Source organism: Hordeum vulgare, chromosome 4H, assembly GCF_904849725.1.
Source record: "Hordeum vulgare subsp. vulgare chromosome 4H, MorexV3_pseudomolecules_assembly, whole genome shotgun sequence".
Taxonomy (NCBI): domain Eukaryota; kingdom Viridiplantae; phylum Streptophyta; class Magnoliopsida; order Poales; family Poaceae; genus Hordeum; species Hordeum vulgare.
The window spans coordinates 13,054,232-13,076,837 of NC_058521.1; the positions used below are offsets into that span (position 1 = coordinate 13,054,232).

At 45.2% G+C, this 22,606-nt stretch overlaps 1 protein-coding gene across 1 annotated transcript; it reads right to left on the reverse strand.

Annotated features, from left to right (window-relative positions):
- Positions 1–16,960: 16,960 nt before the first annotated feature.
- LOC123451029 (F-box protein At1g55000) lies at positions 16,961–18,915 on the reverse strand. The gene is made up of 2 exons (XM_045128047.1): positions 18,389–18,915; positions 16,961–17,541 (listed from the first exon to the last, which is right to left on the reverse strand). Exons 1-2 carry the CDS (start codon positions 18,737–18,739, stop codon positions 17,167–17,169), a joined length of 726 nt encoding a protein of 241 aa, XP_044983982.1. The 5' UTR covers positions 18,740–18,915; the 3' UTR covers positions 16,961–17,166.
- Between the last annotated feature and the right edge of the window lie 3,691 nt (positions 18,916–22,606).

Consider the following 22,606-nt stretch of genomic DNA (forward strand, 5'->3'; position numbering starts at 1 on the left):
TCATGAATGAGACGCCTTCGGGCTGCCCAAATCGCCCACAAGGTCATTGTCATCCTGAGTAACTCCTTTGCAGAGACTGATGTAAACATGTTGAACAACCAGGACTTCGCATCCGGTTCCACCGTCGCCAGCATATGTTCAACCAGCTCCGGTTGCGCTAGAGCCCATACACACCGTGCCATAGTGCAATGTAGGAGGGAGTGGTGCTAAGAATCTTCAGCTCCGCAGATAGCACAACAAGGTGAAGTAGCCATATTCCGATGGTGGGAACATCCGATGTGGGTAATGAAGTTTGCGCCAACCGCCATAGGAAAACTTTGATTTTTGAAGGTACTCGGATCTTCCAAAGTGTCTCCCAGCCCTTCTTCTCTCGACTGCTATCTGCAGGGCCGCCTCGTCCCTCCAGCCAAGCCTCTCGTCGAAGTTTGGTTGTAATGAGCATCCGATAACAGGAACGGACAGTGAATTCGCCTTTTGTTTCTTGAGACCACGCCCAGTGATCATCATACTGACGAGTGCACAAAGGAATATTCAGAATTACCTCAACATCAATTGGTAAGAAAGTTGCGTTGATCAGCTCCTTGTTCCATCGTGCAGATGTGTAATCAATAAGCTCCAAAACCAACTCTGGTCGGTGTTGATTTAGGCATGCAATCGGTCTCATGGACGCTTCCTTGGGGAGCCAGTTTTGGTTCCAAATACTAGTCCCCTTGCCATCGCCGATCCTTCTAATCAATCCTACTTTGAGAGATTCCTTCCCTTCCATTATGGCCCTCCAAATCTGTGACGGGTTGTTGCCTACTTCAGCATCAAGGAATTCAGTAGAAGGGAAGTATCGTTCTTTCAGGATTTTGGCACTAAGGGTCTCCGGTGATTGTAAGATGCGCCATGCTTGTCTCGCTAGGAGAGGAATATTAAAAAGTTCAATATCCCTAAAACCCAGGCTGCCCTCATACTTCGGTCGGGTCATAACTTCCCACGACACCCAGCATGTTTTCCTTTCACCACTTTTGCTACCCCACCAAAACCTGCGAATGATGGAGTTGATGTGTAAACATAGGCCTCTGGGCAATTTGAAACAAGCCATTGAAAAGACCGGGACAACTTGTGCTATAGACTTGATTAACACTTCTTTCCCTCCCGAAGAGAGAATTTTTTTCCATCCAGCCTTTCACCTTGCTCCATACTCGGTCCTTGAGATATTTGAAGGCCCCATTTTTATTACTGCCCACATCCGTAGGAAGTCCCAGATACTTTTCACTCAAGCTCTCATTCTGGACATTCAATGTAGTCTTGATAAGATTTTTTACCTCAGGTGTGCACCCCCTGCTGAAGAACACAGAGGACTTGGCATGATTAATTCTCTGTCCCGATGCCTGACAATAGGAATCCACCAAGGAAGATACCCGTATAGCACCCTAGCTCATTACTCGCCTTGAAAAATAGCAGGCTGTCATCTGCAAAAAGTAAGTGACTAACCGGGGGAGCCGTTACAGCCACTTTGATTCCCTTAACAGGCGATGACTCATTCTGACTTTTTATGAGGCACGAAAGGCCCTCTGCTGCTAACAAGAAAAGATAAGGGGATAGCGGATCTCCCTATCGAATTCCGCTTGTAGGTGTAAATTGCTCAAGTTTCTGTCCATTGAATAAAACAAAGAATTTAACTGAGCTCACCATCCTCATTATTGTGTCCACCCAGACTGGTTCAAATCCTAGCTTGGTCATAATAGCTTGCAAGTAACTCCACTCAAGGCGATCGTATGCTTTCATCATATCCAGTTTCAGTGCACAAAAACCATTGTCCTTAGACCTGTTTCTTTTCATAAAATGAAGGCATTCATATGCAGATATGATGTTATCAGTGATCAGCCTCCCCCCCCCCCCCACAAAAGTTGATTGCTCTTCAGATATAATCTCGGGCAGAAAGGATTTCAATCTATTTGCTAGAACTTTGGATGCGATCTTGTAAATAACATTGCACAAGCTTATAGGGCGGAACTGTGAAAGTTGTGTGGGGCTTGTTACCTTTGGAATTAGAACTAGAATAGTATCATTCAGATCATGCACTTCTTCCTCTCCACGCAGAATTTTCAGGATGATCATAGAGATCTCATCGCCACATATGTCCCATTGACTCTGAAAGAAATGTGCCGGGTACCCATCAGAGCCCGGCGCCTTGGTAGGCGCCATCTGAAATAGTGCGAGTTTAACTTCACCTTTTGTATAATCCGCAGTAAGTTTCAGGTTCATAACTGGAGTAACCTTCCGGGGAACACTTTGAAGCACCACCTCCACATTATGTGTTCCCTCTGACATGAAAAGGCCCCGGTAAAAATCAGTCACCATGGCAGCCATATCCTTGGGCTTCTTCACTATGGTACCATCTTCCCTCACGAGGGATTTAACTTGATTCTTCCTTCTGTGTTTCTTGCTCGTAAGTGGAAAAATTTGGTATTCTTATCCCCCTCAGCCAGCCACGATATCCGCGCCCTTTGGCGCCACATTATCTCCTCGCGGTGATATAATTCATTCAACCTGTATCTGATCTTTTTTTCCACACGTGTCGGTTCCACTCTTCCCGGTTCAGCCCTGAGTTTTGCAAGCTCGATATTCAGTCTTTTGATCTCTGTGCGGATGTTTCCAGACGTGTTCTTATCCCAGTGTTCTAGACCTTTTGACATAGCATCAATTTTCCTCCGGAGATCTGCCACTGTCAAAGCCCCCGGCCCCTGCCAATGTTGCTGAATTTCCTCCTGGAAACCCTCATGTGATTCCCACATCATTTCATACCTGAAAGGTTTGTGGTAGCGTCGTCGTCCAGTGCTTTGCCCATTCAGCTGGAGGAGAATAGGGATATGATCTGATGTAGCAGCAACTTTATGGGAGAGTTCCGCTTGAGGGAAGATGCTGCACCATTCCCCACACGCGAGAGCTCTGTCCAGTCTGACTCGCGTATACGTGCCCCCGGCTACTCGCCTTTCAAAAGTCCATTTTGGCCCTGAGTAGCCCAGATCAGTTAGGTCGCATATGTCAACAACATCTGTGAACCCATGTACCTGCATCAAACTCCGATGACTAACCCCTTCGTACTCATCATGCCGCAGTACCTCGTTGAAATCCCCGATACATAGCCATGGGCGATCACTCACAGAAGCCAGCGATCGAAGAAGGTCCCGTATTATTTGCCGATCATTAACTTTGGCTTCCCCATAGACAACCGACAGCCTCCATTGTGGTTTATCTTGGGGTAGACAGTCGAGCGTCAATATGGTAGTTAGAGTATCCCAAGGTTTCTAGCTTTATTGAATTATTCCAGAAAATTCCAATTCCTCCACTTCTTCCAGAGCTACTAACAACAAAAGAAGAATCAAAACCCAAAGTTGATGCTAAGCTTTCTACTTGCTCCCGAGGGAGCTGTGTTTCTACAATGCAAAGAACTAGAGGGGTATATTGCTTCGCTAAACCGCGAAGCTCACGAAGTGTCGCGGGTCTGCCAGCCCCGCGGCACTTCCAGCATAGTATACTCATTGAGCCCGCCGACTTGCTCATTGATGACGTCGCTTTTGAGGGTGACGCTCCCTTCTTCAACTTCTTTTTTATCACGCGGAGAAACATAAGCATACGGGGCTGGTGGAACTTGCTCAGCCGTATTTGGTCCATGTGCTATAGGGACGTCGTCCGAAACCTCTTTTCCTGATCCGACCGGCTATGTTTGCGCATTTCTACCAACAGAAAGATCCAGTCGTTTCTTTGCTATTGACCCGGTTGGGGCTGTTTGTTCATCTTTGCCCCCCTGAACCTGATCAGTTTTCATAGGGCTTGAGGCTATATCGTCGAGATTATCATCTGACATCCCTGCTTCTTGTGATGAGCGTTTCTCATTGGTGTGTCGGTTTCCACGTGCTGCCCCTCCTCGACCACGATGACCCCCCTGTTGCGAGGCGGATTTGCATAGCTGTTTTGGTTGAACTAGCTCGTCTGGTAGTGTGACAGCCCGGTGCCGACGTTCCACAAGATTCCCCTTTCCTTTCCGTTTCCGTCATGTGAGTATTTTTATTCGTTGCATCGTCATGTAGTTTGCATCATCGCATCATGCATGGCATCATGTCATTTATGTGCTTGTCTTGTGTGGCTAGTTGCACCTCGTTGTTTGTGTGTGAGCGCATGTGTGTATGTGCCTTAGGGCCTTGCAACGTGATTGGGTGCGACAAGTTCAAGCTTGTAACCGTGTTGCACCGAGGACCTAAAAACCTTCTCTCCCCCTCTCCCCTCTTATTTCGTTTTGGCGGTTTGCTAAGTTTCCCGTTTTAAACCCCTATTTAAAAAGGGTTCGTCTTCTTCTTTTCAATAAAAGGTCATTTTATTAAATGCGGGGCAATCCTTGGATTGTTCTTTAATTTTCTCCTTTGGTTTTATTTTAAAACCGTCGCATTCACTTTTCTCCTTTAAAGGGCTTTTATTTTATTCTTTAAATAAAATAGGTTTTATTTTATTCTTCAAAAGGGTTTTGATTTTTAATTCTTTAAAAAAAGGTTTTAGTTTTTATTCATTTAAAAAAAAGCCCAAACTAATTGTAAAGTTGGGGTGTATTTTTAAAGGAGCAAAGGCATTATTTTCTATTTCGTCATAAGCCTTTTCATTTTGTTTAAGTTTTTCTGTTTTATTTAAAAGGGAAGAAAACAAAAAAAACACCAAATAGGAAAGAGGGAGCCTGCCCAGGCCAGCCGGCCCAGGCCCAGCACCTCCCCCTGCCCTAGCGACGCTTCCCCAGCGTCTTCTCCCCTCGTCCAGCCGTTCCCCTCGCCTCCCGTCTCCCCCTGTGCGATTCCCTCTCTCCCTCCCGATTTCCATCTTCCTGTCAGCGCCGCGCCGCTCCTCTGGGTCGCCGTCGCCGGCCGCCTCGCTACTCTTGGCCGCCGCCGCCGGCCGCCTCGCCCCTCTGCACGTCTCCATGGCCTCGGACCTCGCTCCCGCGTGCCATGGCCGTCGCCCCTCCCTCCTGCCTTCGCACCAGCAGCCCCTGCCTTGCCCGAGACCTCGCCGGCCCCCGTCGTGGCCGCCGCCTGCTCCCTCCGGCAGCCCCGCCGCCGCGCTCTCAGCCGCCGCGCGCCGCCCTCGGCCCGGCCGCGCCTCCCGTCGTCGTTGTGCCGTCTCGCCGCGTCGCCTGCTTCGCCTCGGCACGCCGTTCCCCGTGTCCGTCGGCCGGCCTCAGCAGCGGCGTGCTCGCCTCCCCATGCATGCGCCTCTCGCCGCCGGTCTCTGCAGCCGCCTTGGCCGTTCCCCTGCTCGTTGCTGTTGCCGGTGTGCTTCCACGATGTGTTGTGCTGTTGTCGCTGTTAGCTGCTGCTGCCGCTTGTTGCCTGTTGCCGGCTGCTTGCTGATGTTGCTGCTACCGCCGCTTGCTGCTGTGTTGTTGCTGCCGCTGCTGCGTTAGCGATAGTGGCTGCCCTGCTTGCCGGTTGCTTAGCTGCCAGTCGCTGCTTGCTAGGTGGCTTGCTTTTGCTGTTGCTCGTGCTGCTGTAGTTTTTGTGTGTAGCCATTAGTTTTTGCTGCTTCTTGCTAGCTAATAGCTGCTCCTGGTAGGTGTTGGTGCTGTTTGCCGTTTGCCTGCCATGTTGCTAGCGGTTGCTGCCTGATGCTAGCTTGTGTTGTGAGCTGTTGCTTAGTTGATGCGGTTGCTAGTTGCTCTGCTGCCTAGTGTTTGCCGTTGCTAGGTTAGTTGCCTTACCGTTTGGTGCTGCTGTAGATGTTGTAGACTGCTTGCTTGCTTGCATTTCCTGATGCTAGTTGCCGTAGCTGCAAGTTGTTGTTGTTGGATACCTTGCTGTAGATGCTGTAGTTGTGTTGTTGCTGTCGCTGTTGCCGTCGCCGAAGTTCGCAGCACCATCCCCTCCTTCATGGGACCGACGAGATCGGCGAGTACCACGTCGTCCTCGACGACCCCCGGAACGTGTTCGACTACCGACGCCAAAGACCCGTGTTCGACTTCCGTCGCTGAAGACCGTGAACCACGACGCCGAGCGAACGACTACCGTCGACGAGACCCGAGTTCCTCGACGATCACGACTTCCACGACGTTCGCTACGAACCGATCCGCTTCGAATCGCACGCTTCGAAGGTATACCGATGAGACGTGTCATGTAACGAACGCATGTGATGTATGAGTTGTATGTATGTTTGCACCGTATGTTTGACCATTGCACGTGTACCTCTTCCGTTGTGCCCGACACATGGGAAGCCGAAAGCGGGATCACCCCCATCTTTACTTAACGTTCCCACACACGCTTCCTACATGTTGGCACGATATCTCGACAAGTTATCGGGATAGGTACGTTGCCGTGACATCGTATCCGACTTGCCGCCATGGTTCCCTCTCGCTCGCCGTGGCGACACATGTTTCGTTCTCTTCTTGCCCGTGATGCTTGAACTTGCATTCATGATGCATTCATGGCATATATCATGTGTTGCATACCTCTTGTGTCGTAGCTCCGTACTAAGTCCCGTGTGTTAACCGACTAGGATACCACGTAGAACCGTCGCTTCACCCCTTGCCTTGATAACAACAATTTAATATTGCGTGTTAAATAATCGGGAGTGAATTAAATAATTAATCATGGAGTTTCGCCGATATGCAACCCGTTGCATATCGAGCTTCACTTAATGTGTAGTGTTTGCGTGAGGTGAATTGCCATGCCATCCCTTGCATCTTTGAACTGATCATGCATCATAGTAGGTTATGCATCATGTTGTGCATCGTGTGGTGAATATCTGTGTTGATGTTTGTTTCCGGTTTGCTCCGTCTCGATAGAGTTCCCCAAGCATGTCGGAATGTGAGGACCCGTTCGACTACGTTGGTTCGCCGACTTCACGGAGTCATTCTTCTTCCAAGCGGGATCTCAGGCAAGATGACCATTTCCCCAGATACCATTACTATCACTGCCATGCTAGTTTTATCGCTTCTATCGTTTATGTCTCGTTGCCTACCACTTGTTATACAACAGCCTCTCAACAATGCCATGAAACCTCCAACCTGTTCGACCTAGCAAACCACTGATTGGCTATGTTACTGCTTGCTTTATCCTGTTGGTAGCGTTGCTAGTTGCAGGTGTAGTTGCTTCCATGTGATAACATGGGTTCCTTGTCATATCACCATATATTAATGCTATTTAATTTAATGGACCTATATACTTGGTAAAAGGTGGAAGGCTCGGCCTTTCTAGCCTGGTGTTTTGTTCCACCTTTGCCCCCTTAGTTTCGGCTACCGGTGTTATGTTCCATAAATGAGCGCTACTAACACGATCGGGGTTGTTATGGGGACCCCCTTGATAATTCGTTTTAGATTAAAGCTGGTCTAGCAAGGCCCAACTTTGGTACTACATTTGCCTAAGAAATAATGAACTGCATAGGGAGTAATTAACCAGAGGAAATTTAATCAACCCCCGGGCCAGTGCTCCTCATGAGTGTTGGTCCAAAACAGAGCAGCTTATGAACGCTACCCGGGGCAACTCGGCGTTTGGCGTGGTAACCATCGCTCATCCGTCGTGTCCTCAGAACGAGGTACGCGACTCCTATCGGGATCGTCGACACGCCGGGCGGCCTTGCTGGATTAGTTTTACCTTTCACGAGATATCTTGTGCATCCGGATTCCGGTGATGCTTTGGGTAATCTCAGAGTTGAGGTTTTCCACTAGGGAATCCGACGAGATCGCGAGCTTCGTGATTGAGGATTTCTATGCGGCTTGTGGTAATTTGTGATGGACTAGTTGGAGCACCCCTGCAGGGTTAAATCTTTTCAGAAAGCCGTGCCCGCGGTTATGTGGCAACGTGGAAACTTTGTTTAACACTGGTTCTAGATAACTTGAAGTTAACTTAATTAAAATATGCCAACTGTGTACGTAACCGTGACTGTCTCTTCTCCGATCGAGGACACGGTGGGGTTATGTGTGATGTAGGTAGGTGTTCAGGATCATTCATTTGATCATCAGTAGTTCACGTCCGTTATGCGTAGATCTTCCCCCCTTTTATTTCTTGTACTCGTAAGTTAGCCACCAAATATATGCTAGTCGCTGCTGCAACCTCACCACTTAACCATACCTCACCCATTGAGCTTTGCTAGTCTTGATACCTTTGGAAATGAGATTGCTGAGTCCCATGTGGCTCACAGATTACTACAACACCAGTTGCATGTACAGGTAAAGGTTACTTGACGCGAGCGCGTTGATTGTTCATTTGGAGTTGCTTCTTCTTCTTCTTCTTCATCGATCTAGGATGGGTTCCAGGCGGGCAGCCTGGGATAGCAAGGATGGACGTCGTTCTTCTTTTCTTGTTTGTTTTCGTCCGTAGTCGGGCCCTGCTCTTACTCTTGATGATTATGTAATGTACTGATGTGACTCTGATGTAGCTTGTGGCGAGTGTAAGCCAACTCTATATATATCTCTTCTTTTCAGTACATGTACTTGTAACGATATCCATTCTTGCGACACGACGAGATGCGCTTCTATCCCTGACGAGGCCTTCGTGCCAAATTGAGGACAGGATCGCATCTTGGTCGTGACAAGTTGGTATCAGAGCAGTACTGACCTAGGAGCCCCCTTGATTGATCGAACTTGGTCGAGTCGAGTCTAGTGAAAAACTGCTTTGAGACTAGTTATATATCGGAGAGTAGGATTCTTTTTTCTCCTCTTCTATGCTCTGGTGAGGAATCTTGACGTAATAATTTATTCTACTGCTCTTCTCACTCAAAAAAAATTTTAAGATCACGCGGATATTCTTGGGATCTATATGATGCCGATGTGCCGGAGTCCTGTCTTGGTGCCTCCTATCTGCTTTGAGTTTCAGGGGAGTTGAGCTCCAGGGAATTCTTCAGCACATCGTTATCATTCAGATTTCTTAGTATCTCAGAACGAAGGATGTTCGTAATTGCTTCAATACTAGTAGTGGCAAGATAACCCCGATGTCCCCAGTACTGGTGCAGATTGTTCGGGAGTACTGCCATACTTTGTATCGTTGTGATCACGAGGGTTTGTAGTAGATGAACGTCTGAGATTCTGGTTGTGTGTTGACGGATGTGATACAGGTGATGGGTTAGTATAGGAGTTGTGTGATATTACTCCTTGTATCCGCGTACCAGATTGCATGACCAGATATTTCGGGAATTCATAGGTGGGAATTCAAGTAGTTGCTTATAGGACTATCTTCCAACAAACGTATGATGTTAGGTTGGGGTTCGACATCTAGTGGATTCCTGTCCACGAAAATATCGGACGAAATCTTTCTCATGAGTTTGTTCTGGCTTGTTTCATAAGCCGCTTCCTTTGTTTTGTTGGAATATGGTAATTTGTGTTGCTTCGATGTCAAGTGGTGATGTCAGATCTTTTCTAAGAGGTGTTCTCATATTTTTATGAGAGTATTAATTCTTTTGCTCTATCAATTGTCTTATCAATTCCTTTCAACCGAAGTCATCGTATCAATTCCATTCAACCGGTGTGCTTCTCTTCAACTGAATTCAATCTTATCTAATTTTGCAAGATCATTCTCTTATTTTATTCCGGAGTTCATCTCATCTAGACCAAGTGTCTTTGTTTTTCCCCGCCCTCCCACCCTTTTTCTTTGGGGATTGGTTTTCATCCAAGTGCATTCATTTCATTGTGCTTCCGCTGTGTGTTCTTTTCTCTCTTACCCGGTGATTCGTTGTGAAGATTCTCAGGAGCTTCATGTTCATCTTTGTTCATTCTTGTCATCCTTACCGGTGAATTCAGTTCAGTTATCTATGGTCATCATATCCTTTTTATCCTTGTAAATTCTTTCCGACGTTGGAAATTCTTTCAGCCTATCTTGTTTTTTTTTAATTCCTCTCTCTTTCTATCCGGAGTGTTAAAGATATTTCAGAAGTTTTGGTTTTCAATCCTTCAGTTATTTCGAGGTGCTAACCTCATCTAGTTTTCTTGTACCGGTGCAATATCTCCCGTTCTAGCAATCTTTTCAACGGTGATTTCTTTGAGTGGACCCATAACCCACAGGTTCTTTCCCAGGATCTTATCTGACTCTTGTAATCCTTCCGGAGTTATCTTGTTGTTTTCAACTATGACGTAAGTATGAATTTCATCAGTCATATCCCTTCTCCAAGGCCTATTTGAATTAAATCTCATATTTGGCTCAACCTTTCATTTGTCTCTATTCCGGAGTGTCTCAGTAATTCTTGGTGTTGTTCTCGTCATCATTCTCAGCTTGCAATTCGAAGGAGTGTTTCTCTCAAATCTTGGTCCATTTTTTTTGAAGATTCATCATTTCAGCTTTGTGCCATCATCTTATTTGTTCCAATCATGAGTAATCTCTTTCTTGCTATCCGGTGCGTTTCTGAGTTGTTTTTATTTCTCGTTCCTCCGAAGGCCATCATTTCAGAAGATTCTTCATTCTCAGCTTTCAGCTTTCATCCGCAATTCTTCTCAATTGTTGTCTCTTCGTTCGTCTCTCAATTATCCGGTGTCTTGTTCAAGTTTTCTCTCAGGTGGCTTATGATCCCTTCATTCTCTTGTTTCTCCATTAATTCGTGGTGTTCCCTTTCAATTGTGAATTCTTACCGGTGCTTCCTTCAATTATGCTTCAAGTGGTGCTTATCTCTCTGTCTCTTCAAGATCATTTCAAGAAGAATAAGTGGTATGCTAAATCCGCTGCTTGTCATCAATTAAACTTGATGAAGGACAAGCATAACATAATTCTTATTCTTGTTCATAGTAATCTAAATTCTTCTTCTGGAGCGGATCATTATGTCAATTCCTTTTTCTCAAGTGTTCTTATCTTTTCTTTTCCGAAGTTCCAAGTTTTATCAAGTATCTCTTTGTGAAGCTTCATCTAAATCTTGGTAAGGTCATAATCTTATTCTTTCTACCTTCATGTCTTTGCATCATTCATTTGTATATGGTGGTCCTTCATGGTGGTTCATCAAGGTTTCAATTCATTCTCAAGTGTTCTTCAAGATTCTTGTTGGAGAACCTCAAGTATCCTTTCTCTTGCATTTATATGTGCTATTGTTCTTCCTTTATCCTTTGAGGTGGTATTATAGCATTCTTGTTAGTGTAGGAGTTTCGAAGAGATTTCCTTTCAAGAATGAGATAATTAAACCCACCAATTCTATGATCATGAGATATTTGCATCCCATGATTTCTTCATTGAGTTATCTTGGTTTGGATCTCACCTAAAGCTTTTCCTATGGATTGTTGCTATCATGGTGCTGTCATTAATCCAAGTTCTCAATGTATCATCTTGAAGTAAGAAATGGTTCATATCTTGTTTCTCCCAATCTATCCTTGTTTCTTTTAGTGGTTGGTTGTCACCTCATATTTGTTGAGATGATTTTCATAAGCCCACTACTATCTTGTTCTTTTCGTTGTTGGTTTTCCAACTACTCCGTCTATTCTTCTATCCGGAGGCTCTTCTATTCCATTGTGATGATAGTTGTCATTCTTTTCTTCTTTCTCTTCTTCCGCTTGAGCTAGTTCCTATTCTCTTGTTCCGGAGGCTTTGTGATGTTGCTCTTTGGGTCTATTATCTTGTTCTGTCAAGATCATGGTGTTCCCTTGCTCTATTTAATTGTTTGTTATGTATATTGTCTATTTTTCCCATCTTATCGAATTTTTTGTCCCATTTTCCTACCGAAGTGCTGCCGAAATTTTCCGTGAATTCTTGCTTCTTTCCCATATCATTCCTCATCTCTTTGCAACCTTCAAGGATCGTTGGTTTCACTCGTTTGTCAAAGAAGCGACTAAATTTTTACCTCTTGTTCTTTCTCATCCTCTCCCCCTTTCATTCTTGGATCTCGGGGCGAGATCCTCTTGTAGTGTAGGAGAGTTGTGACAGCTCGGTGCCGACGTTCCAGAAGATTCCCCTTTCCTTTCCGTTTCCGTCGTGTGAGTATTTTTATTCGTTGCATCGTCATGTAGTTTGCATCATCGCATCATGTCATCTGTGTGCTTGTCTTGTGTGGCTAGTTGCACCTCGTTGTTTGTGTGTGAGCGCATGTGTGTATGTGCCGTAGGGCCTTGCAACGTGATTGGGTGCGACAAGTTCAAGCTCGTAACCCTGTTGCACCGAGGACCTAAAAACCTTCTCTCCCCCTCTCCCCTCTTATTTCGTTTTGGCGGTTTGCTAAGTTTCCCGTTTTAAACCCCTATTTAAAAAGGGTTCGTCTTCTTCTTTTCAATAAAAGGTCATTTTATTAAATGCGGGGGCAACCCTTGGATTGTTCTTTAATTTTCTCCTTTGGTTTTATTTTAAAACCGTCGCATTCACTTTTCTCTTTTAAAGGGCTTTTATTTTATTCTTTAAATAAAAGAGGTTTTATTTTATTCTTCAAAAGGGTTTTGATTTTTAATTCTTTAAAAAAAGGTTTTAGTTTTAATTCGTTTAAAAAAAAAGCCCAAACTAATTGTAAAGTTGGGGTGTATTTTTAAAGGAGCAAAGGCATTATTTTCTATTTCGTCAAAAGCCTTTTCATTTTGTTTGAGTTTTTCTGTTTTATTTAAAAGGGAAGAAAACAAAAAATATGCCAACTGTGTGCGTAACTTTGTTTAACACTGGTTCTAGATAACTTGAAGTTAACTTAATTAAAATATGCCAACTGTGTGCGTAACCGTGACTGTCTCTTTCGTGAGTTCCTTCTCCGATCGAGGACACGGTGGGGTTATGTCTGACGTAGGTAGGTGTTCAGGATCATTCATTTGATCATCACTAGTTCACGTCCGTTATGCGTAGATCTTCCCCCTTTTATTTCTTGTACTCGTAAGTTAGCCACCAAATATATGCTAGTCGCTGCTGCAACCTCACCACTTAACCATACCTCACCCATTAAGCTTTGCTAGTCTTGATACCTTTGGAAATGAGATTGCTGAATCCCCTGTGGCTCACACATTACTACAACACCAGTTGCAGGTACAGGTAAAGGTTACTTGACGCGAGCGCGTTGATTGTTCATTTGGAGTTGCTTCTTCTTCTTCTTCTTCTTCTTCTTCTTCTTCTTCATCGATCTAGGATGGGTTCCAGGCCGGCAGCCTGGGATAGCAAGGATGGACGTCGTTCTTCTTTTCTCGTTTGTTTTCGTCCGTAGTCGGATCCTGCTCTTACTCTTGATGATTATTTAATGTACTGATGTGACTCTGATGTAGTTTGTGGCGAGTGTAAGCCAACTCTATATATATCTCTTCTTTTCAGTACATGTACTTGTAACGATATCCATTCTTGCGACACGACGAGATGCGATTCTATCCCTGACGAGGCCTTCGTGCCAAATTGAGGATAGGGTCGCATCTTGGGCGTGACAGGTAGGGCCTTCTCTTGGCCACCATCCACTGTCCATACTCAACTTCTTCGGGCCCATGGATACCATTGCCGCACTCCTCCAATGTATGCCCCATAATCCCGCAGACCTCACAGAAGTAACCAAGTTTCTCATATTTGACTGGGAGTAAAAGGGTCCCCTCCCCTCTAATGGCTAAGGGAGTGAATCGAACCAGCGGGTCTGCTACCTTGATTTTAACTCGAACCCTAGCATAGTTCCCTTCAAAGGCCCTAGTCGGATTCATTTCAACACTCTTAACTTTGCCGACCCGACGGGCTAGTTGATCAAGCACTGTCTCCCTGCGGTACAGCTCAGGAGTATCATGAATCTGAGCCCAAACATGCACCCGATCTAGAACGACTTCGTGCGGTTTGCCTCTTCCATCATATTCCTCAACGATGACCATGAGTCCCATGAATATCCAAGGACCTTGATGCATTACCCTTTTCCAGTCACCTACGTAGAACATCTGAACTATGAAAAGGTTATCGTCAGCCTCGCGGATCGAGGGTTCATACGCCAAGCGCCAGATAAACTTCATCGTCGACTTGAAAGATTCCGCACTAAAGGGCTTCGAAGTATTCACCCTAGCTACTGCGAGCCAACGTGTTTCCTCTGCAAACTTCGAGATCTCCTCATCTTCAACTACAACCTCGTCCAGTTCCGAGTCCTTCAGCTTCATATTCTTCATTGCCGATTTCAAATTTGTTGGCGCTTTCCCCTTCCACCCCCTAGAGGCAGAACCCTGGGGATCACCAGCAGTTGACGAAGACGCCATGGGGAGTCCTACCGCTCGTTCCACTAGCTGCGGACGCAGTAGGGGAAAGGATCGGTCGGATCCTGTTGACGATTCCTTGGAAGGCCTCAACGACGGCACGGTCGCCGGAGTAGTAAAACCCTAAACCCTAGCCGCCGCTAGGGTCGGGTAGATTTGTTGTTGTTGTTGTTAGATGGTTGTGTCTTGTGCGAGTGCGTGTGTGCGTGAGGAGCTGCTTGCAGCTTGGGCCGGGCAATTTATAGGCCGGGCCGGTCTAGCTAGGGTGTGGGGTGGTGTGGCGAGAGAGCGCACTCGGCCTGCGGGAACGTCTACCTTCCGCTCGCTGCGGCAGGGGTCGCTCTCACGCATAGGGGGGCGCCCGACTGAGCCGGTCCAGTTTTTTCTTTGTCTACAAAGGTTGGATAATTTTCTTTTTTCTGTTTCTTTTCTCTTTTCTGCTTATTTCTTCTTTTTTTTCACTCGTTTTTCTTCCCGTTTTTCTTTTTTATCAAAACGAAAAAACGATGAATTTCTTAACCATTTTTTGAAAATACGGAATGTTTCTTAAAACAGAGAACAAATTTGAAAGTGTGAACAATTTTTTAAACCACGAATATTTTTAATCTTGAGAACAAATTTTAAAATCAAGATTTTTTTTGAAAATACTGAACAAGATTTGGGACTGCGAACAATTTTTTAAAACATGAATATTTCTTGAATATTGAGGACAAAATTTTGAAACGGAGGACAATTTTGAAAACCCTGAAGATATTTAAAAGCGTGAACAATTTTTAAAAGCATGGATTTTTTTTTGAATCTTGAGAACAAATTTTGAAAATGAGGAAAACCAATTGGTTCGTTTTTTCTTTCCATTTTCCTTTTCTTTTTGTATTTGAAGCAAAAACATTTTTCGAATTCGAAGACCAATTTTGAAAATTCGTGAACAAATTTGGAAGCACGAACAATTTTTTAAAGCACGGATATTTTTAAAACTTTAAAAAAGGAGAACAATTTTGAGAAACCCGAACAAAATTTGAAAGCGCGAACAAATTTTTAAAGCACGAACATTTTTTGAATTTTGAGAACCGATTTTGAAACCCGGAACAATTTTGAAAAATCCTAAACAAATTGTAAGCACGGACAATTTTATAAAGCATGAATATTTTTTAAATTTTAAGAAGAAATTTTAAAACCAAGAACAAATTTAAATCTGATGAACAAATTTCGAAACCGAGAACAATGTTTTGATAATACAGAACATTGTTTTAAAATCGTCGACATTTTTTGAAAACCAGAACATTTTTTGAAACAGATACAGAAAAGGAAAAAACGGAAAAGAATAAAGAAAAAGAAAAACTGATTCAAGGAACCTTCTATAAGTTTTTAAAAACCGGTTAAAAACCTCTAAAAGATTTCCAAAACCGGGTGATGTAATCCCACTAAATGGGCCAGCCCATTTAAAATCGATCCTCCTCCCGCTCTGTGTGAAGCCCCGACACCGTTTCGCACAGAGCGGCGAATAGGGTTTTCTTGACCTGACTACTAATTTACGTAAATGGGGTTGTCTAAAAAAATGTAAATGGGGTGGGAGATGGACCAATACCCACGCTTGTTGCGACGGATCCGTCGGCCCGTACGTCCCTCTCGGCTGTTCTGCGCGCGGCGCGTAGCGACTACCTCGATCGGACTATTTGCACTGCCGGACGACGGCACGCCCCCCTCACTCCGGGTGACGGGTGGTCGCGTAAGCTTCAACCGGGTATGAAGCGCCACTTTTGCCACTCCAAAAAAATGGACTTTGTAGTATGTAGCCGTCATATGACTTTGAGCTTGTTCGGCAACCATCCACCTCCGTAAAATACATCAGGCAACTAAGAATTAGCAAATCCTATATTTAAACTGACGCGTAAGTGAACCCGGATTCGATGTATGGGCTACAATGAGTGCAACAAATAATTTAGGAAACAAGATTTCACTTCTACTTCAACAACATATGCCTTAGAGCAACTCTAGCAAACCCCTTAAAACCTCGCGGCCCGTATTATTTCGGCGAGTTTACGGGCTTGGTTTGATTTTCTGGCCAGACCAGACCCCGTATAGTCGGGCCGGCCCATAAACTTTTTACGATGGCCCGAAAACGTACCCGCCCCCTTTGGTATATATCCGGGTCCGCGACCGCGATACGGGTCGAAACCCTATCTCCCTGCAATCGCGATTGCCCATTCCCCGCTTCAATTTCTCATCGACGGTGGCAAAAATTCGCCGCCCCGTCCACCGATCCTTCACGATATGGAGCGGGATGTGGAGCTCTAGCCGGCGCGATGGCGACGACCCCAAGCGAAAGCGTTGCTTCGTCCCCTATGCGGCGAGGAAGCGGCCCGCCCTGCCATACACCAACCGCGGTCTTGAGCCACCGACGTCCCTTCTCCTTCGCGAGAATACAAACGCAAGTAGGCGCTCCTTCGCCACGGGTTGATGTCCGGCTCCTCCACCACGGGCAGTTCCTTTGTCGGTGCTCAAACTCGTAGACGCCCCTCGCACCGCTCAAAAAAGAGCCGAAGGATCTCCCGCCGCTCCGCGCGATGAATGGGGAGCCGGAGCCAGAGCAACGGGGAGTCATCACGCCGGAGGGTTACCTCCCCCCCAACGGAGGCGGATGCCATTGAGGCGGCCATGGTCGTGCGCTCCATGTGGGACAGGGAGGAGGAGCAGCGTCGACGGGACGCCGAGATCGATCGGATCCTCCTCCAGCAAGGGTTCGCGACGACACGGGAGTTCATCGCCAACCAAAAGGAATGGCGGCTCGTAGCGAAGCAACATAACGAGGTCTACGTCGACCTAGTGAGTCCTGGCTTGTATGCCACCCAGTACTTGCTACAATTATTACTTTCTAAGTCCACCTTACATGTTTCTTTAGTTTCAGCTTACAGAGGTCCACAGTTTCACATTATATTACACACAGGAGAGGGCAATACAACAATGGTTCAAGCAGAAAAAAGTAGGTAGAAATCATCAAATGGTATATACTCACCTATACACCAATACCCTTGTATATACTTCCCACTGACCTGCATCTAATGGCCCTTTTGTCGCTGCTCCCACCTAAGGTCCTCCGAGAACTCCATCATAGCAGCTCTCGGATCGCCGTCTGTGATGGATAGGTAGTACTCAGCAGTTCCGTCATCGACTTGCAAGCTCCGCCTCACCGACTCGAGAATCCGTTTGCTTTGCCTTTTTGCAGCTGCGGCGTTTGTCACGGATTCTGTATTTCCATTCGGGTGGCCCTCGGGATAAAAGACCGCGACTTCTCTCTTTGAGTTGTGATCCATCTCAATGTAGCATGTGCTACCCAGCAGGATTTCTGGATCACTGATTGGTATCAGAAGCCTCTCCCTTGAGTAGATACCGTGGTCACTCATCATATTGTTGAACCGTTTGATATCAGTCACCTGTTTGAAATTCACACAATATCAAATACGTTTTGATAGAGAATAGAGAATGTTTGCTCACACAGGCACAGTACAACTGTATAACTTTCTGAAACAGTGGAAACATTTGCCTGGAATGATACAAATTACCAGCATTCAGCCACTCACAAATGAAGTAACTGAGGATACCAATTGCTTTCAAATTTGAGTTGCATCAACAACTTTGTCAATAAAACTAGTCCAACAAGTTTGAAACTCCGTGTGGTCAATGTTTCGGATTAATTCTATATCAGCGGCAGTGAACTTAAAAAGGGTTATTAGCTGAAGGTGCATGGGCACTCTACAGCCTTACTATCAATTGTGGCGACATTATGGAAACCAAACGTCGAGAGCTAACTCAATTACTTTGAGACCTAACAAAGTGAGCCACTACAGCCTTAGTATCAATTAGAAGTTTAGAACACTCAACATTTTAATTGATGCAGCTGAGCAAAGAGTACTGACAGGCATATCATGGAAGCAGCGTATCTATCATCAAACATTGTATCATGAGCATTATCAGATAGCCAACGGTTAAAACATGATGAGCTATGCTAACGACAGCGTGGTGAGTCCTGCGACAGTGAGCTTCCATGGTATCCAATAACATTAGATTATCTGTTAGACAATCTCTCGCGTCAGACATCTTGCAGTATTTCAATACTATGGGATTCGATGCTACCGCGGAATCTGCCAATTTCAGTATGGGTTGGTGTCGCTGTTGCCTCAGGTAGCAGAGCGAACACACATCACGATTCAGCTAAAATCAATACCTGAATAATAAGCTGCAGACGGGGAGGATGGATGGACAGAGAGCGAGAGATGATACCTGGACGGAGTACTTGAGCGCGACGCCGGGGACGGTGTCCCCGCGCCGGACGGTGTGCGAGAGCGCGAAGCGGGCGAGGGATGCGGCGCGCCAGAAGGCCCTGGTGGCCGGGTCGCCGAGGACGCGGCGCACGCCCCATGGCGCGCGGAAGGCGGCCTCCAGCACGGCGCGGTCGGAGGCGACGGCGCGCCAGAGGCGGCAGACGCAGGCCGCCCGCGCGACGTCCGCGGGCGGGAGCCGGTGCAGGACCGCCCGCAGGAGGTCGGCCGGGAAGTCGCCGCCGCCCATCGGGGACGGCTCCTCCGGATCGGGTTTGTCCGGGAGGGCGCGGTCTCCGGCGCGGCTGGTCATGGCGACCGGGAGGAGGAGGAGGAGGATCGCGCGGGTGGATGGATTGGACGAGGGGGAAGAAGGCGGCTTGTGCGGTGGCGCGGGGCGTGGTTGACTGGTCGGCAGGGGAGACGGAGATGTGGTTGGTCCTCAGGGGCGGTGCGTGCACAACTCCCGGACCGCACCACACCACAGCACCGCAGAACTCCGCCAGGCCTTGTGTTAACTTTTTCTTTTTCTGCAGGATAAAGTCGGGTATTATTACCCGTCCTCCAAGAATTTAAAAAGTCCGTTGCAACGAAAAATATCATAATCTTCAATGGTCATGATCGTATTTTGCTGCATCATTCAGATAGACTATCACTTTCAGTTTCATGATTATGGACCTTCGAAAGACGGGCTCGACATGGCCTGTAGGAGGAACCCTCCTCGTGTTACACTTGCACGCAGGAAGAGGATAACATAGACCATATCTTGGTGCAATGTGTCTATGCGAAAAAGATTTGGCATACTTGCTTCGACGCATTGCAACTAATGATGGCCGCTCCGAGCAGTAGGGATACTCTAGTGGCTCAGAGCACGGAAAGGTTTTCAAGGCGATGACAAGCAAGGTTTTGACTCTTTAGTCATTGGTGCGATTTGGTCGCTTTCAAAGCAAAGGAACACTAGAGTCTTTAGCCGTGTGGAGCAATTCAGAGACCCGAGAAAGCTAGCCAGGTGGATCCTTGAGGAATTTTATGATTGAAGACGAGCAGCAGTCGGTGTAGGTGGTCTAAATAGATTTGTGAGACAGTGACTCAGTTGTATCGGTGGGAGTAGGTGTACTTATGGTTGATTTTCACATTGACCGTAGGATTCTTATAAATATTTTGATCTCTTATATAAAAATATGATACGTCATTGACATACTCTTGAAAACAAAAACTCTTAGTTTCGTGAATCATGAACTTTTTTAAAACTTGAAATCATTAACATTTTTCATATTCGTGAATAATTATACTATTTTTCGAACTATTTCTAGAGTCAATAACATTTTTTGAATTCATGGACATTTTATAATATTTGCAAACACTTTTTAATTATTGTGAAAAAAATCTACACAATTTTCATGAATGAGCGAACATTTCTAGAATTGACGAACAATTTTTTGGAACTTGATGGAACAATTTTTAAAATTTACGAACGTTCCATGAGTTGAAACGGGAGAAAAAAATTCATATACACTATTACTCGCAATTTCATGAAATCATAAACATTTTTTAACTCGTGAACATATATGAAATCATGAACATATTTGACTTCATGAACATTTTCTACTATTTGCAAACATTTGCTTTAAACCATGAACGTTTTGTAAACATTTCTTTGAATCGACAAACATTTCTAGAATAGACAAACATTGTTCTGAAAATTTCTGGCACAATGTTTGAAATTCATGAATATTTTTTGAAATGCATGATCTTTTTTGAATCAGCAAACATTCTATGGCTGAATAAACTATTTTGTAGGTCACGAACAGTTTTTTAATTTTTTGGATATTTTTCCATTCATGAACATTTTCTGAATTGGGAAAACTTTGTTCAGTTTCATTAATACTTTCTAATACACACACTTTTTAAAAACCATGAAAAAAATATGAATTTCCAAAATTTCAAACATGGTTTGAATAAGGAAATATTTTTTATAAAATCATGAGCTTTATTTGAATCCAGAAATATTTGACTTCATGAAAATTTTGGAAGTCCCAAATTATTTAAAGAAAAATTGCAAAAATAAAATTTAAAAACAGGACGCCCAGACATGGGCCGGCCCAAACAGGTGTTATGTGTTTTCTCACATCGCGAAAAGCGTAGTATAGGAGGTCCCTACTGCATGGGCCGACCCAGGCGGGGGATTCTCCTGTGTGAAACTTGTTTTATCAGTTATAGGTGGACTTGCTGGTTAATATTTTACAATTTTGGGCATTTTATATGAGCAACGGGGCACCTGCAACCACGACGCCAGGGGTGGAGGGGGGAGCTCGTCGGATTTCGAGTGGCAACGCTGCCAACGTTGAACAATGAGAACAATGGATCCATTGCTGCAATGCGTTGATTCGTTGGAGTGCGCACGCTCATTACCGACCCGACCAAAGTGACTGTGAAGAAGGACCATTCTGACGCCGTTTGCCGGCGAAGGCACACTTGTGGGACTCCTTCCGCTTCCACAACCTCATGCGGCTTCGTTTTTGGCCATATCGATGCTCTTCAGCGACGAATTAAACCTTTATGGCGACAACAAATGTGGTTGAATCTGGCGTCGCTGAGGAAGAAGAAAGCGACGAGGGGTGGGACTGCGGCGTGGCTAAGGGGAAGCGTCATGGGTGAAACGGATCTAGCTAGTGCTTACTATCCCAGTTTCTAAATATAAATCATTTAAAAAAAATTAAAGAGTATATACAAAGCAAAATGAATGAACCTATATTTTAAAAAGACTTATATACATTCTTATGTAGTCTGTATTGTAATCTTTTAAAAGACTTATATTTACCAAGGGAGGGAGTAGTTTCATTGAAGATTTTTTTTTCCAGTTAAATTTAACATTTGGGTTGTTTAGCGGTATATATACAATTAGGTTGTCCGCTAGAGTTGCTCTTACGTACCAGCTATAGTTTTTCTTTCTCCTGTTTTATCGTCGGCCATTTTTTTTCTTTGCGTTCTCCAGCCTTAAATGAAGCGGCAAATTGATAGAGCGGAGAAGGGAGATACTGCTAGCTAGCATGTGTGAGCAGATTTAGCAATGACTGATATGTGATCCGATCTGATACCCCTAGGCTGGGAAGCCGGCACGTCCAATCCAAGATGGAAACAATCAATTGAAGGCAGCTAGCTGCATGTTCATGGCCTGTTCCAAGTTGGGACTGACGCCGATGATACTTCATTCAATCAGCGTCTGAATTGAATGGGGGCGGGGCCTTCCTTCGTCCAGCGCGGGGTCGTTTTCGGGGCGGCCATGCCCACCTACGTCGCTGCCGGCGCCGGACAGGCCAGCGCTGCTCGCCGTCCTTGCCACAGATAGGACCTGCTGTTCGCCGTCGACCGGTGGGGCGTTGATCCTGTCGGGCAGATCGGTTGGCGGTGGTTGCCCCCGGCCCCGGCTGTTGGCCTGTTGGAACTACTGTCTACTGTGCTGTGCTGGTGGTGGTACCACCGCCATGGCCTTCAATTCTCCGTCTCCATCTACTAGCTAGCTGGTACCCTTCTCCTTGGTCCGTCGATTGATGTCTACCGATGCAATGGCTTCGTTTTTACAAATTAAATAGCTCAAATCTCATCCTCACCTCCGAATGTGAAGTGATGAAGATGAGATGAGATGAAGTTGGTACCTGAGGTCCAGAACCAGTCTCTACAAGAGAAACACTCCTATATTTGGGAATGCCACCTCACGTGACGTTGTTAGAGCATCTCTAGAGGTAAATGGCCGTCCCGCAAAAACAATCTATATCTATATCTATACCTACTACCTAATATATATCTATTATATATCTTTACCTAATAATAAAGAGGCTATCGCTTTCGTCGGAAAACCCACCAAAGTGATTTCACAAAAAAAACCTTGCTATTTATGATATTAAACTCGTAGTATATATTAAATGTTTTTTAAAATACTTATATCTTTTAAACGTAACTTCAAATTTAACATATTACATATGGAATTTGATTAGAAAAATATGTAGAATTTAAATATGATATTATTTTATCTGTTAAACGTTCAATAAAAATACTATCTAGGGTGTAATAAATAAGTCATTATTCGTCTTTCTTTCATACCAGTACTCATCCGGGTTGGGGATGAACACGTCAACAAAATCAGGATTGGAGATGAAACTGAAGGCCACTTGACTGATTC